This window comes from Microcaecilia unicolor, unplaced genomic scaffold (genome assembly GCF_901765095.1).
Source record: "Microcaecilia unicolor unplaced genomic scaffold, aMicUni1.1, whole genome shotgun sequence".
NCBI lineage: Eukaryota > Metazoa > Chordata > Amphibia > Gymnophiona > Siphonopidae > Microcaecilia > Microcaecilia unicolor.
In genome coordinates this window covers 77,468-92,702 of record NW_021963107.1, presented here as the reverse complement: position 1 = coordinate 92,702, position 15,235 = coordinate 77,468, and the positions used below count along the sequence as shown (strand labels likewise).

Genomic DNA, 15,235 nt, shown 5'->3' with positions numbered 1-15,235 from the left:
AAAACGTGGTAAACAAAAGAAAAAAAATAAAAGCAAACACTTCGATTTTAACATAGCTGAAGATTCAAAAGTGTATATAAAGTCAACCACACCAACTGAGTTTTGCTATAATCAGCTGTCTGAAGGCGTGATCAACCAATCAGTTCCTTCGAGCACAAACCGTCTTCATGCCACTGATCCCAGTATTTTCTGTGATTTTCATATATATACTCTCATCCTCTTTATTACTGAACAAGAGATATCTGCAAAAGGTATCCATGTGGTTCTGACTGTCTGGGTCAGATTGGCTCATTAAGCATAAAGAAAGGAATGACAAACAAAACAATGACCAATGTGTTTGCATACATGTGCAACATAAGAAGAGGGCCCTTAGGACTGTCTTTATCTAAAGATGCAACATTTTCTGCTCGGAGAAGACCAGATGGATGTTGTACCATGAGGCCCAGAAGCAGACTATCCTTCCTCTTGAGAAATGGATTTAGCTGTGATGCAGCCACTCTGCAGACAAGAGGAGGAGGAGGAGGAGATTTGATCAGAATCCCATTCAGACTAGTTGCTCAAAATCGATCAAAAAACATCTCTCTCTCTCTCTCTCTCTCACTGTCTGTCCAGTTTCTAGCACTGGGCAGCTTCAGAGGTCCTTCTGTTTTTCAGTCTGTAGATTTACACTTACCAAAACCTTTGAATCACCTTTTTCATCAGCCATTAGAACAGTGCTTAAAAAACTAAATGAAAATTTCACCTTGCAGAATATAAGTGCTTCCCAGTGCATGACTGCCATACGTCACACTCACCTGATTAAGCAATCATCTCCTTAGACATCAGTCTCTCCTTCTACCAAAAAAAAAACAAAACCCAAGAGGCAGCACATGCATCAATACCTGGATCCTTGCTATGATGTCCAAACTGCTTACCACGAGGCTGAGAAGGAAGAACACTATGGGGATAACTCTATAATGGCACTCAAAATGGGAACCAGAAAAGTTTGACAATAAATGCTATTCTATAAAGGGTGTATGTCCCTTATAGAATAGCATTAGTGCCAGTTCCCACCCCCAACTATAGGTGCCAGATTTACGCCCGCTGAAACCTCGTGTACATCCTGGCACCCAAGTTGGGCGTGGAGACCCATTATTCTATAACACTGCACGTTTATGATTTGCTGCATCCTGGAGAGATCTCTGGTGCATGGCCCCAGCAATCAGAGCCAACCTGGCACAAGGAGTCATGTTCATCACTTAAGGGTGACTCCTGGTTACCAAACTCAGGGCTCATGATTTGCTACATCCTGGAAAGATCTCTGGTGCATGGCTCCAGACCAGGACCATCACCACAGTCAGCAGTCTAGGTGGATTTGGAGCCAGAGGAAGGGACTGGATATTAAAAAGGTAGTGAAAAGTCCCTCGATAGCTGTGAACAAAGGCTCATAGTGCCAGATCCAAATGTTGGTTCTGACTGAGCTAGAAATACAAAGGAGCAGGAAGAAATGATCAGATCCAAATATGAAAAAAAGAAATGAAAATAAAAGGACAAATCCTTGAGTTACGATACTGTCAATGCAGAAGCTGATGGATTGGAGAAGGAACTTTTGGGGAAAATAAACAAAAACATTTAGACAAAAAAAAAATACATCCCCAGTACGAATATTCATTGTGGATATCCTAAAAACATGAGTGGCTGGAGTGCCTCCAGGACCACGTTTGGGAACCACTGGTCTAGGTTGATGCAATGTTTGTCCTTCTTGCTGTTGTGCTTTAGATGACCATGCAGATCTTTTATATTATACTAGTAAGAAAGGCCCGTTTCTGAGGCCAATGAAACGGGTGGTAGCAAGGCGCTTTCATTACCATCCCCCTCCCCTTGTTGCTGGACTTACCCTCCGTGCTTGAGGGTGGTCGTGGGCGCCTCGCCCCGCGATGTAGAGAGTGGCTTCGCTGCGTGTGACCTACAGCCTGCCTGCCTCACACTCCCTCCGTTCGTCCTCACGTAGTAGATCGATGTATGCCCCGCCCTCGCGTCAAACGTGATGACATCGAGGGCGCAGCGATGCGATTGGTGAAGTGGGGATAAATTCCAATCTCTGCCGCCTCACAAACTGGAAGTTGCAGCTTCATTAGAACGTTGAGGTAGCGAATTATGTGCGGAAGGGGCGTGGCTGCGGGGGCGGGTCTATCCGTGAGAGTGAGTGGTGCCTGAGTGACAGTGAGTGGTGACAGCCTAAGTGCAGGGCTCCAGTGTTTCCCTGCCACAGAGTGAGCTTCAGAATGTTTGAGGTGAGAATTATTTATATAGATTATATAATATGAATTTTTACCTTTGCTGTTTTTCATCTGTTATTGCGATTTGTGGTATGAGCAGAGCCTTCTTCTAAGGCAGATTACAGAATTATCTTCTTATTCCCTTTTTCAGAAATTTCTTAATGCATATATGTACTGAAATTAAATTGATCTGTTCACTTACTGGTAGTGTTAACTATATTTTGTATTTCCCCCTATTGAGGTTTTTTTTCTTTTGCAATCTGCTTAGAATCTTTAAGAAATTTGCGGAATATGACTATTGATGATATGATATAAGGTAACTAAAGTAGTGTTTCCCAACCCACTCCTGATGACACAGCTAAGCAGTTGGATTTTCAGAATTACCACGATGAACGTGTATATGAGACTGGAGACCCATCGGAGGAGTGGCCTAGTGGTTAGAGTGGTGGACTTTGGTCCTGGGGAACTGGATTCGATTCCCACTGCAGGCATAGGCAGCTCCTTGTGACTCTGGGCAAGTCACTTAACCCTCCATTGCCCCAGGTACAAATAAGTACCTATATATAATATGTAAGCCGCATTGAACCTGCTATGAGTGGGAAAGCGCGGGGTACAAATGTAACAAAAATAAAATAAAAATTGTATGCAAATATATCTCATGCATATTCATTGTAATCAGGAGAGAGTTGAGAATTTAGTTCGAGGTTTGGTATTTTGATATCATGAGGAGTAGAGAATCCAGCTTCGTATCATTTCCTTTCAAATAATGATTTACAGAAACACGTGCAATGGTCTCTGTATCAAAGACCTACCTACTTATTAGGCCAAGGTTTCCCAAACCTTGTACTGGATAAATTAGTGTAGCTATCATGCAAGTCTACTTGAATAAAAACAAACAAAAATAAAATAAGGTTATACTTCATTGGACCAATTTAATAAATAGATCACGATAGCCCTAGGGGACTGCATGTTCTATTCTGCAGATCCCACATCCAGTTAGGTTTTAAGATATCTTCAGTGAATGCTCATTGCCTCTGTTGTATGCATATTTTTCTCATGCATGTTCATTGTGAGTCCCCTGATTAGACTAGGAAAGAGCAGCTATAGTCAAAGCAAAATAAGTCCTGACAACCACACAAACTTAAAGAACCACACTATACGCATTTTTCCCTTCAGGGAGGGTGGACAGTTTACAAATAATCCATTAACTTGGTAAATAACTTCTGAAAACTGCTTTCACATACAGGTTAAGTAATAGTTAAGTATTACGTGTTTTTGCAGGGTTGTTCTGGGAGGAGTGCTGTCAGGGTGGTCACGATTGTTTAATTAGTAAATTGGGGGGGGGGGGGGAGTGAGTTAACTGGTGGGAGGTGCTGGGCTGAAGGTTTGTTTAGGATAGCTAGGGCTCATTTTAAAATCACTTAAACTTCCATAATCCGGTCTGTATTGGGGTGTTGAGCTCATTGGATAGCATTTTATATTTTGAAAAAAGTGTGAGTTAAAACATGGTGAGCTCTGGATCATGTGTTCAGAATTTCCTTTTAAACCATACCACTGGGTCATCGTTCCCCTCTTTCGGCATGTGATTCATTTCCCAAGCATTTATGCTCTCTCCTTTGGCAGCCTATCCAGAATTGTTTGCTCAGTGCTTGTAACTAAGCAACAAAGTGATCTAGGATGGAGCAGGGTGATATCTGAAACATTTTATTATGGCAAGAGAAGCCCAAATAAGCATTCTGCCGCTCCAAAGAATGCGTAATGTTAACTTTCCAGAAGGTGATATGTGTGCACTGATGCTTTCTTTATGTGGAATGCTCTCCCCTTTCCGCAGCACTTTAAATAGGGCCATAAGTAATGAAAATCTTTTATGGCCTTAGCAGCCCATTGAGCCCCCGAGTTGACTGATTCATGAGGAGATTTGAATGCCGTGAATGCACTGCATGCAAATTTGTCTCATGAATATTCATTGTAGGTATCCTGAAAACCTGACTGGCTGGGGTGGCTCCAGGACAGGACTTGGGAACTACTGACCTAGGACACTATAATGCAAAAGAGTGGAGGAGTGGCCTAGTGGTTAGGGTGGTGGACTTTGGTCCTGAGGAACTGAGTTCAATTCCCACTTCAGGCACAGGCAGCTCCTTGTGACTCTGGGCAAGTCACTTAACCCTCCATTGCCCCATGTAAGCTGCATTGAGCCTGCCATGAGTGGGAAAGCGCGGAGTACAAAATGTAACAAAACAAAAAAAAAGCCAAAAGTGCAAGAAGGACAACCATTACCCAAACTAAAATATCAAGATCGACAGTACTAAAGGCAAAATATTAAGAGATATGTTATGGCAATCAGAGGTCAGAATCCTTCTTGAGCTTGGGGAAACAAAATTGAAAACAGAAGCCAAAAAACACTAGTAGTGCAGGTAATTTCTGTAGCTCATTCAGTTCAAAGCAAAGCTCCACCTCCAGCACCCAGGAAGAAGATAATGAAGCCAAAGAGTAAGACAGGATCTTCCTGTCTCAAGATGCAAACTGCCAGGAGTTTAACAACAACAAAAACATATTTAACAATGAAGATGTTCCTTTTAAAAACAAACCCTTTAAACATGTGTTATTGATAAAATGATCAAATTCTATCACGAGACACCTAGGGATCGATTTTCAAAGGACATTGTGCATTTACCACTGGCCAATACATGTACAAACTTCAATAACTGTAGATTTTGAAAAAGTGGACTGAATGTTGGGCTGAAAATGTGTCTAACTGCTCCATAGTGAAGAGGCTGAGAGAACAGCAAGGGTGGCATCCCAAAAAGCGATCCCAATTCTCTTCTCTCACCAAGGGGCTGAGAGTAGACAATTCAATTCAATATTCAATTATTCATTCCCACTTCAACTGCACCACTGCCTCACGCTCTATTCTAAATTCATGAGAAAATATACCCTCACACATTATGAAAATAACCTGAACCGGGAATAAAGCTGCACTTTCATTCTCTTAAGCCTGATCTTGTTTCAAGTGACAGTAAACTACTTCACCACATTGCTCCTGCCTTTGGCACCAAGAATGCAGTAAGGTAATGGTTTTCACTCTGCCTCTTTATTTGACCCCTCAAGGTAAACTGTTAAACATTCCTGGAATAACAAAAGGCTGCCATCTGCCCACATCTCAGCATCAAGGTCCAACTCCCTTGTGCTGAATTAGTGCTGCAACAAAAGCGCAGACCCAAAATGGAGTTGCGGCAATTTTGATGTTGCTGCACGTCCACTTTCAGCAAAAATTTTTAAAAAAGGTCTTTACAGGTGCGCTGAAAAATGGATTGGAGCGCGCCCAAAACCTGCGCCTACACTACCGCAAGCTATTTTTCAGTGCACCTTAGTAAAAGGACCCCTTAGGGGGTATATTTACTAAGGTGTGTTAGCGTTTCTAAAGCGCCCTTAAATTTAAGGTGCATTAAATGCTAATGTGCCTATACATTTCTATGGGTGTGTTAGCATTTATTTATTTAGATTTTGCTCACACCTTTTTCAGTAGTAGCTCAAGGTGAGTTACATGCAGGTACTCTGGATATTTCTCTGTCCCAGGAGGGCTCACAATTTAAGTCTGTACCTGAGGCAATGGAGGGTTAAGTGACTTGCCCAAGATCACAAGGAGCAGGAGTGGGATTTGAACCAGCCACCTCTGGATTGCAAGACTGGTGCTCTAACCACTAGGCCACTCCTCCTCCACTCCAGTGTGTAAACCATTTACGCTAACATGCCCATAGCGCACCATAGTAAACACAGGCGTTAGTTAATTCATTTGTTTGTCATTTATTATTTGTATGTAAACCGTTCTGATTTATTCGCAATAAGTAACAGTATAGTAAAATGAATAAACGATAATGGAAAATGATTCTGAAAATCATACCAGTATTTTGCAGCCTGTCTTATTTGCACACAAGTATGAAACCTTTGTGTTATCATTGCCAGAGCTAACCTGTGCATTGAACCCTGCTGCTATGTTTGATTTATTCTTGCTGTACACCGCCTTGAGTGAATTCCTTCAAAAAGGTGGTAAATAAATCCTAAAAAATAAATGTCAATCCATGATGGTGTTTTGGAGAGCAGCCGCTCCAGCCTCTGGTTCATCATAAAACTTTTTTTTTTTAAGCCTGCTTCAACTAAGGCTCCCCCCAGGAGCAAGTGACTAGCCGGTGGGTTCCGCAACCCTATCCATTACCCCGCCCCCCCCCCCCCCCCCCCCCCACTAAAATATATTTAAAAAATCTTTCGTGGGAAACCAGCAGGGGAGGGGAGATATAGAAAGATATATAAAGAAGGGAATATGAGAGAGAGGGGTAGTGATAATGGAGTGGAGGAGTGGCCTAGTGGTTAGAGCACGGGTCTTGCACTCCAGAGGTGGCAGGTTCAAATCCCACTGCTGCTCCTTGTGATCTTCGGCAAGTCATTTAACCCTCCATTGCCTCAGTTACAAACTTAGATTGTGAGCCCTCCTGGGACAGACAAATATCCAGAGTACCTGAATGTAACTCACCTTGAGCTACTACTGAAAAAGGTGTGAGCAAAATCTAAATAAATAATAAATAAAATAATGGAGATGCTGACACAGATATCAGCACTTCAAAAAAAGCAGCCTTGCGTTATACACAGTAAATGTATTTTCAAGCAATAGGTTCCCAGAGGACATAAAGGTCTTTGCTGTCATGGACATGGTTAGCCCTTTTCTATTTTCTGGATTTCTTGCTAGGGCAAAGTGAATATACATGAACTGCACTCTGCAGGGTGCAATACCATTTTCCTGCATCAAGGTAAGGATTAGCCCAGTCATCAGCCTTCAGTCACCCTCCTGTACACCACAGCCTACAGAACCAATACAGTTACTGGAATATTTCACACTAGATGGTGCTTTGCTCTTACACGTACACCAGGAGCATCCCAAGCTGGAATCACACCCCGTGCAACATACCCCCTAATGCCCCTGCCCACTGCACCACAGGCAGTGCAGGGGAGACAATGGACAGGCAGTGATTTTTTTGGTCCAGTCTCCCTTGTGCCCTATTTGGCTGAATTGCTCACACAGCCCTTAGGAATAGGATGGCCCTGGGAAGGCTTCTGAAATAACTGCAAGACTATAGATTTGATAATTTTTACATCTAGAAAACATTTTATAAAGATGGTTAGTATTACTTGTCACATTTTAAAAAAATTCTAGTTCTGCACAATTGCACAATGAAGAATTTGTGCAGGATTCTATGCAGGCCCCAGTACCAGCAGCTCTCCTCCAACTCTCCTTCCTCCTCTGCAGTGATTGCAGCAGCAAGACCAGCACACATTGGCCAAGTCCTAGGCTCGACTTTTAATTTCCAAAGCTTCAATGTTTATGTTCCATTGTTACATTCCTTAACGACGCCTCAATTGTTTCGCATAACTCTGCACAATGTAATCCATAACCAATCTGTAACAAGTTGTATTTCCAACATTCAACTCATATTGTAAGCCACACTGAACCCGCAAAAAGGTGGGAAAATGTGGGATACAAATGCAATAAATAAATAAATAAATTTGAACCATGTGGGCCTCAGTACAGTCACACAATTTAATTGGTCAGGCCCAGAACAGCAGTGGAGGATAAAGCCCAAGGCCCAACTGTTCACCTCCTCTTGTTCAGCAATGCAGGCAGGGAGGAAAGACAAAGCCAGCAGAGGTAGATGCCACAGGGAGGTGGCAGCAGCTAGTACAAAGTGGGGGAGGGGTGCTACATGGGTAGGATTCATTGGAAAAAGGTAGGAGCACATGTCATAAAGGGATAGGTTTGCAAGAGATAGCTGGAGTCTGTGTGCCATGGGGGTCGGAAGCTGCTGGAGCAAACTAGGAGCATCTGTATCACATGGTGTGGGGGGGGGGGAGGGGTCACCGGAGAAAGCTGGAGGAGGCTACAAGTTAGTGGAGCAAGCTAAATATGTGGGTTTGTGCATGTGATGCGAAGAGAAAGAAGAAGGCAAGATAACAGTATGTGCTAGGGAAGAGAAAGACAGAGATGTGGAGTGGGAAGGGTGAAAAGGCATGAGGTACATGCATTGGGGAGAACCTTAGGAACACAGGATTGGAAATCAAAGGGAGAAAGAACTGAAGGGGGCTCTTCAAGAGTGGGGGGACAGAGAACTGTGGTTGAAGCAAAAGAATGTTGAGGAGGATGAAGCCTGAAGAAGGAAAGGGTGTGTGGGGGCGGGAGTTGTCATAAGTACATTAAGTGTTGCCATACTGGGACAGACTGAAGGTCCATTAAGCTCAGCATTCTGTTTCTAACAGTGGCCAATCCAGTTCACAAGTACCTGGCAAGATCCCAAAATTTTATGCTGCTTATCTAAAGCAGTGGATTTTCCCCAAGTCCATTTTAACAATGGTCTATGGACTTTTCCTTTAGGAAGCCATCCAAACCTTTTTTAAACCCTAAGCGAACTGCTTTTACTACATTCACTGGCAATGAATTCCAGAGTTTAATTACACACTGTCAGGCCTTACAATGGGAGAAATTCTGTACAAAAAAAATTTTTTTACAAATATGCAGCATTTTCCTGAAATTTAAAATACTGTGCAAAGAATTTTCAAAATGTTTACGCAGAATTTCCCTAGGATGATATACGACACTGCTTCCATTACAGGAAAGGAGCATTTTTTGACTAGTCCATTTACTCCTATGCAACCCCAAGTCAAGAAGCCTTAACTTTAAATTTTCCAAGTAGTTTCATCATGCTGCTTCCTTCTACTTCAGTAACCATGAGGGTTTATATTAATCATCTAATCAGTCTCCAGACAGTCAACTTGCTCCTGAGATTGTGGAGCAAAACACCAGGGAGTTTCATGGTGTGACCTTCTTAGCACTCACAAACCACACTGCCAAGTGAAACATTCAAAACAAAGTACTTTTCTGAAGTGGCACTCTGTTCAGCAGATATTCTAAAGATATTTTGTTTAAATATGAACTAGCAGAACAAGATGAGCTGAATGCCAGTTAACAGACAGCAAGGCTGGCACACAGAAATGAACACTGACAAGGAACTGCTGATCTAGCAAATTCCAGATTCTGGGACCACACAGAGAATATTCCTGTTTTGTTTTCTATTTCTACCTTCTAAGCATGCTTCATAAATGCAAAATTTGTTGTTCTCACTGTCATTCTCCATCCACTATTACTCCAGGTGCAGGTATTTTCTCTAGAAATAAACTCTGCTGAGTTGAGCTAGAAAGTCTCTTACAATGTACCAGTATGGCTGCCAAATTCTGACAAAATTTGTCTAAGGAATGGGGCTCCAACAGATATGTCCAGATAGCAGGATCTTTCCTGAAACTGACAGGAATTAAAAATGGCCCTCTTACTAGTTAGACTGAAAACCCACCTAGGGTGGCAGGCTTTGGCAGCAACAGTGCAATGCCAACAGAGCAAACAAGAAAGCAGGAACATGGTGTCAGGCCTTTGACGACCGACCCACACAGGAAGCCTGCATTCTTGAGAAATGGCAAAAAAAATGTGTTTTTGCAACAGGAGAGGTGTTCTGTTACCATGCAGTATATATATCCCTTTTTCATGAAACAACAAGAACAAATGAGGTTTAACCGTATTAAAATATTTCTCTGGATCAACCATCATTAGTCTCAAGTTCCTACATCCACTATTAGTGATCCAACTATTTTCCCATAATACTGAAGTGATGTGCACACACAATTAACATTCCTATCAAAGGTATTTACTTCAGCTGCACAATTTAGATAAAACCACTCTAGGATACAGCAGAAAGAGATAAACCTTATGCAAGAAAGGCACAGAATGCTCATTAAAAAAAGAATCTTCAGCAATAAGTTCTAGTATTATCATGGCCATATGTAACTTATTCAAATCTGACATTTTGTCTGCAAGGAGTACCCATACATCCCATAATGCCATGGGTGCATCTTCACACCAAACATACATACAGCAAAGGCATAAAATATGTGAGGAATCTCAATTGTCACAGATAGACTCATAGACTACTCACTTTGGGAGGGTGAACAAAATCATGATTCACAAGCAGAAGAAAAGGCAAACTAGTGAGGAACTGGATGGGGGCCTAAGCACTAAACATTTTTCCCAGAAACACTAAATGGACATCACCCTTTAGAACCTCCCTTCCACATAATTAGTAAATGTTATTTACTCCAAATACTCTGGACTCAGTTTATGAAATGCTTCCAGACATAACATAGGAGAAAATATTTTTTATAGTCACCGGGCTGTTTAAAATGCAAGCAGTCCCCTTCATCACTATTATAATAAAGATGATTTCATGTATATTTTCAACTTATAATACATTTTTTTAAGATATTAAGTGCAGGACGATTTTATCTTTCACATTTAATTAATGGTTAAATCAGTTCAGCTGAGACTAAAAATATGCAGGGGGGGGGGGGGGGGGCTTCATGGAGTGCACACCTTTAGCTTGATTAAGGGGAAGCATTCCCAGAAACATGTTTTTGACAGGATCAAAAAGATAATTGCCATAACCTTGATCAGCAATCTTATACAGACAAAAAAAATGCTCTCAGAAAATGCAGGTGGAAAAGTTTGCTGGTGCATTGCTTTTGAACACTTTTCATACGGAAAATTACTATGAATTTTCCATTTGAAAATTACCTATTGATTTTGCAACACAGCAATCTGTTAGAATAAGGCTCTGTTTAGGAGTATCTCCAAAATATCAACAAAACAGGCCAACAATGACTTGCGAGATTCTCTTTGCCTGTGCATAAGAAACTTCAATCACCTAACTTTAGAAGGTCTAACTTCAACAGTGATATTCTGCTAGACCAACATTAGAGGGGAAACCTGGGGCAACTGCACTGAGCCCTCATGTTGCGGGGCTCCAAACCTGCTGAGGCTGAAGGACTACTGCCTGCCTGCCAGTAGACTTGGAAACACCTTTCCAAATTTTTGCCTTGGGCTTCAGTATTTGTAACTCTGGTTCTGGTGCACCCAGGGCAACTGCACTGAGCCCCCATGTTGCGGGGCTCCAAACCTGCTGAGGCTGAAGGACTACTGCCTGCCTGCCAGTAGACTTGGAAACACCTTTCCAAATTTTTGCCTTGGGCTTCAGCATTTGTAACTCTGGTTCTGGTGCACCCAGGGCAACTACCTGTGCTCGGGTGCCACAGGAACCTTTCAAACTTGCCCAAAGCTGGAAACACAACCTGCTGGTGGGTTTAGGACCCTCTTCTCAATTTCTGGCCTGAGCATCAGCATGTCTATCACCAGCCCTACCTAACTTACTGAACTTGTCTCCTTTCACCACTACAGCGTAACTTGGAGGTAGAAACCGCCACTAGCCCCAGCTGGTTTTATTTTGGTTTTTTACTACTCAGATTCCCCCAGTCTTCAATCTGAATTCCCTGAATAAGTCTTTTCTCTTCTCCAGAACTAGAGTCCCTCTATAATTATGACCTCAGTACCCTTCACCACGCATGCACACGTCACTGTGATGACATAAAAGACCTCCAGTCAGAGAAGAAGAGAGAAAGGCTGGAACGCAGCCTCTTTTAAGCAGCCGCCTACTGCGCCGGCGCGGGCTCTCCAACCGAAGCTGCTGCGAGTGCTGTACGCTTGATGCGCTTCACTTCTGCTGGAAGCCCAGAGGTTGCAGCTTCCGGGCGAAGAAGGGATGATGACTTACAGTCACCGCAGCAGCAGACTGCGTCGGGGGAGGGGCTGGTGGCTACACCGCACTCATTAGAATACACTGCACAATGGTCACCTTTCACTGCAAACTTCGTGTTTAGCAAAACAACTCTAAAGCAATTACAGTTAACAATAAAGTCACTGCACGACCCTCATGCCAAAGTGTGTGCCACGCTAACGATTACTAAAGCATCAAAAATAAGTGATCTGAGAGGACATGGGACCGATTGGGCAGAGCTGTCAGAAATTCCATCAAGGCTAAGACACGTTCATAGCTTTACTGCAGGCAGTGCCGCGTTACTTCCTGAGGGCAGCGCTAAAAGATTACTGCAATGTGCTGCAGTGCCACGCTACTCTCAGCGATCGGGTATCCCGGGACGGAGTTACTGTTTCTTGCAGCTGCTTCTAGTTCTTACCTCTTTGAGCTGCTCCATTTCCTGCCGGATGGTCTCGTATTCCAACTCCAGCTCATCGTACTGCTGCTTCAGCTGCTGCTTCTCATCCAGTACCACCAGTCCGTACTCGGCCGCCTGGATCTTCTCCCGGGTAGTCTCGCTTAGTTCCTGGAACAGCCGTTTAATCTCGGTCCGAAGCCATTCCGAACCTGACCGCATCACCAGCTTATGGTACTCCTCCTCTTCCATCGCCAGGGACATCTTGGGAGAGCAATCCGTCCTTTCTTGCAGCCTGGAGGAGGAGAGGACCGGGCAGCACTGCGGCACAAATCCTTCCCAACCTTATAAACAGCTGAGGCGCCGAAGTTGCATTATTCACAGCCTCCCACCGGCGCCTCCTGCCGCGACTTTTCTACTGCCCATGAAATCCGGAGAGCTCCTGTTCCTCACTTCAAGTCAGCCTCCTCACCATCATTGCTCTTCACTGTCAGCATCAGCAGCAGCAGCTAAAAAAACTGGCTAGGAATGCAGACCGCAGAGAAATCCTGCAAGGCTGTGACAACTCGCACCGATGGCAACCTGGGAGTTGTAGTTTACTCGAGGGAATTAGCCAGGTTTGCCTACCGGAAGTGATACTACAAATCCCAACATGCACTCATGTCGGGGCGGACCTAGCCCTACCCTCCTGCAGGAATTCAAAGCAGAGTCTGTCTGGCACTGGCAGTCTGCTGTGTGGCTAATTCAATGTTTCGTTCGTTTGCAACTTTAACTTCTTATACTGACGCCTGCAGGAAAAGTTATACAGTGAATCCTTTCCGGATCGTGCAAGGACGGTTTGGTATTAAGGACTGCTTCAAACGGAAATGTTAAGGTTGTTACAGATAGGTCCATAAAAATGCCCCACTGATTTCAGTGAACCAAATCAAAAATGTATACCCTGTTCTATGCGTAATAGAGAGAAATAGTTTTCTTGTATATCCAAACATTCTTTCTGGTCAAATCCAAAAACATAAACACAGAATCATAAAATAACTCAAAGGGCCCCCTTTTACAAAAGCCGGAACCTTTGCTGTGCGTCATTTCGATAGAACCGCAGGAGCCCGGCGGTAATGCCTGCCCCCAGCGCATGCTATTTCCAGTGCTTAAAACATATTTTCTTATCACTGTGGAGGCTTACCTGGGCAGTAATCGATCAGCCCTGCGCACTGCCAGGTTGCCACTGGGTTAGTGCTGGAGCCTTTGACGCCTGCCAAATAGGTGCAGTAAGGGCTCTCCCCCCACCCCCTCCCGGGAAATGGCCACAGGGCAAGTGGTTCACTTACTACATGGCCATTTCCTTTAAAAAAAAAAAATAAAAACAATCTTTTACCTGCTGCAGTTAAAGGGGGCCTCAGCACGTGGCAAAATCCATACACCAATGCTACTGCAGGGCCCCTATTACCCCAGTTTTGTAAAAGGGGCCCTACATTTCTAATTTAAAAATACTATTTTTTTTAAATGAGGGGAAAGGGAAATGATATGGGTTTTTGCAACTACATTCAAAGTGGTTTACATATATTCAGGTACTTATTTTGTACCAGGGGCAATGGAGGGTTAAGTGACTTACCCAGAGTCACAAGGAGCTGCTGTGGGATTAAATCCAGTTCCCCAGGATCAAAGTCCGCTGCACTAGCCACTAGGCTACTCCTCCACTAGCAATGTTCCAGCTAGAATCTCAACAGGGAAAGGGAAATGGGACTTGATATACTGCCTTTCTGTGGTTTTTGCAACTACATTCAAAGCCGTTTACATGGTATATTCAGCTACTTATTTGTGCCTGGGGCAATGGAGGGTTATGTGACTTACCCAGAGTTACAAGGAGCTGCAGTGGGAATTGAATCCAGTTCCCCAGGCTCTCAGGCTGCTGCACTAACCACTAGGCTACTCCCCTAATACAGCATAAAATGGTGTACTGTGGTAAGTGCCAAATGTGCATTCAGTAATCACATGCTACATTTTTTTTGTTTTGAGGGGCATGTCTGGGAGGTGGAGAGTGAATGTTTCTACACTAATTAGTGCAACTACATTAGTGGCCCTTTTACTGAAGGGTTGGTGCTTGCCAACGAGCTTTCCACATGCCACTCGAGAAGTACCACAGGAGCCCAGTGTGCGCTATTTCCCGTGCTACAGTAAGTTTTTAGATTTTTGTAGCACTGGGCGGTGCTGCCCGATTACCACCGGGTTAATGCAGGAGCCCTTACCTCCTTCTCAATGGGTGGTGGTAAGGGCTCCCCACCAAAATGGCCGTGCATTAAATGGTTCACCATTAAGTAGCCCTGTGGTTCACTTACCACATGGCCATTTCTTTTGCCCAGAAATGGTCAGCCTTTCACCTGCTGCAGTAAAAAGGGACTTGATATACTGTGTTTCTGAAGTTTTTGCAACTACATTCAAAGCGGTTTACATATATTCAGGTATTTATTTTGTACCAGGGGCAATGGAGGGTTAAGTGACTTGCCCAGAGTCTCATGGAGCTGCAGTGAAAATTGAACTCAGTTTCCCAGGATCAAAGTGCATTGCATTAACCACTAGACTACTCCTCCACTAGCAACATTCCCTGTAGAATCTTCAAATAGTAGCAACATTCCAGAATCTCAACTAGGAAAAGGGAAATGGGACTTGATATACCAGCTTTCTGAGGTTTTTGCAACTACAGTCAAAGCGGTTTACATATATTCAGGTACTTATTTTGTACCAGAGGCAATGGAGGGTTAAGTGACTTGCCCAGCGTCACAAGGAGCTACAGTGGGAATTAAACTCAGTTCCCCAGGATCTAAGTCCACTGCACTAAACACTAGGCTACTCCTCTGCCTCAGTGTGTGTCAAAATCACTCACTGATGCT

At 43.5% G+C, this 15,235-nt stretch overlaps 1 protein-coding gene across 1 annotated transcript in view; it reads right to left on the bottom strand.

Moving 5' to 3' along the window:
* Positions 1 to 12,806, bottom strand: part of LOC115458942 (protein bicaudal D homolog 2-like) — a gene marked incomplete at its 3' end in the record, with an annotated part of 110,217 nt that extends 97,411 nt beyond the window's left edge. The window contains exon 1 of the mRNA XM_030188801.1: positions 12,375 to 12,806. Within this exon, the coding sequence (XP_030044661.1) occupies positions 12,375 to 12,614 (240 nt within the window). The remainder of the gene's footprint in view (positions 1 to 12,374) is intronic.
* Positions 12,807 to 15,235: the final 2,429 nt, after the last annotated feature.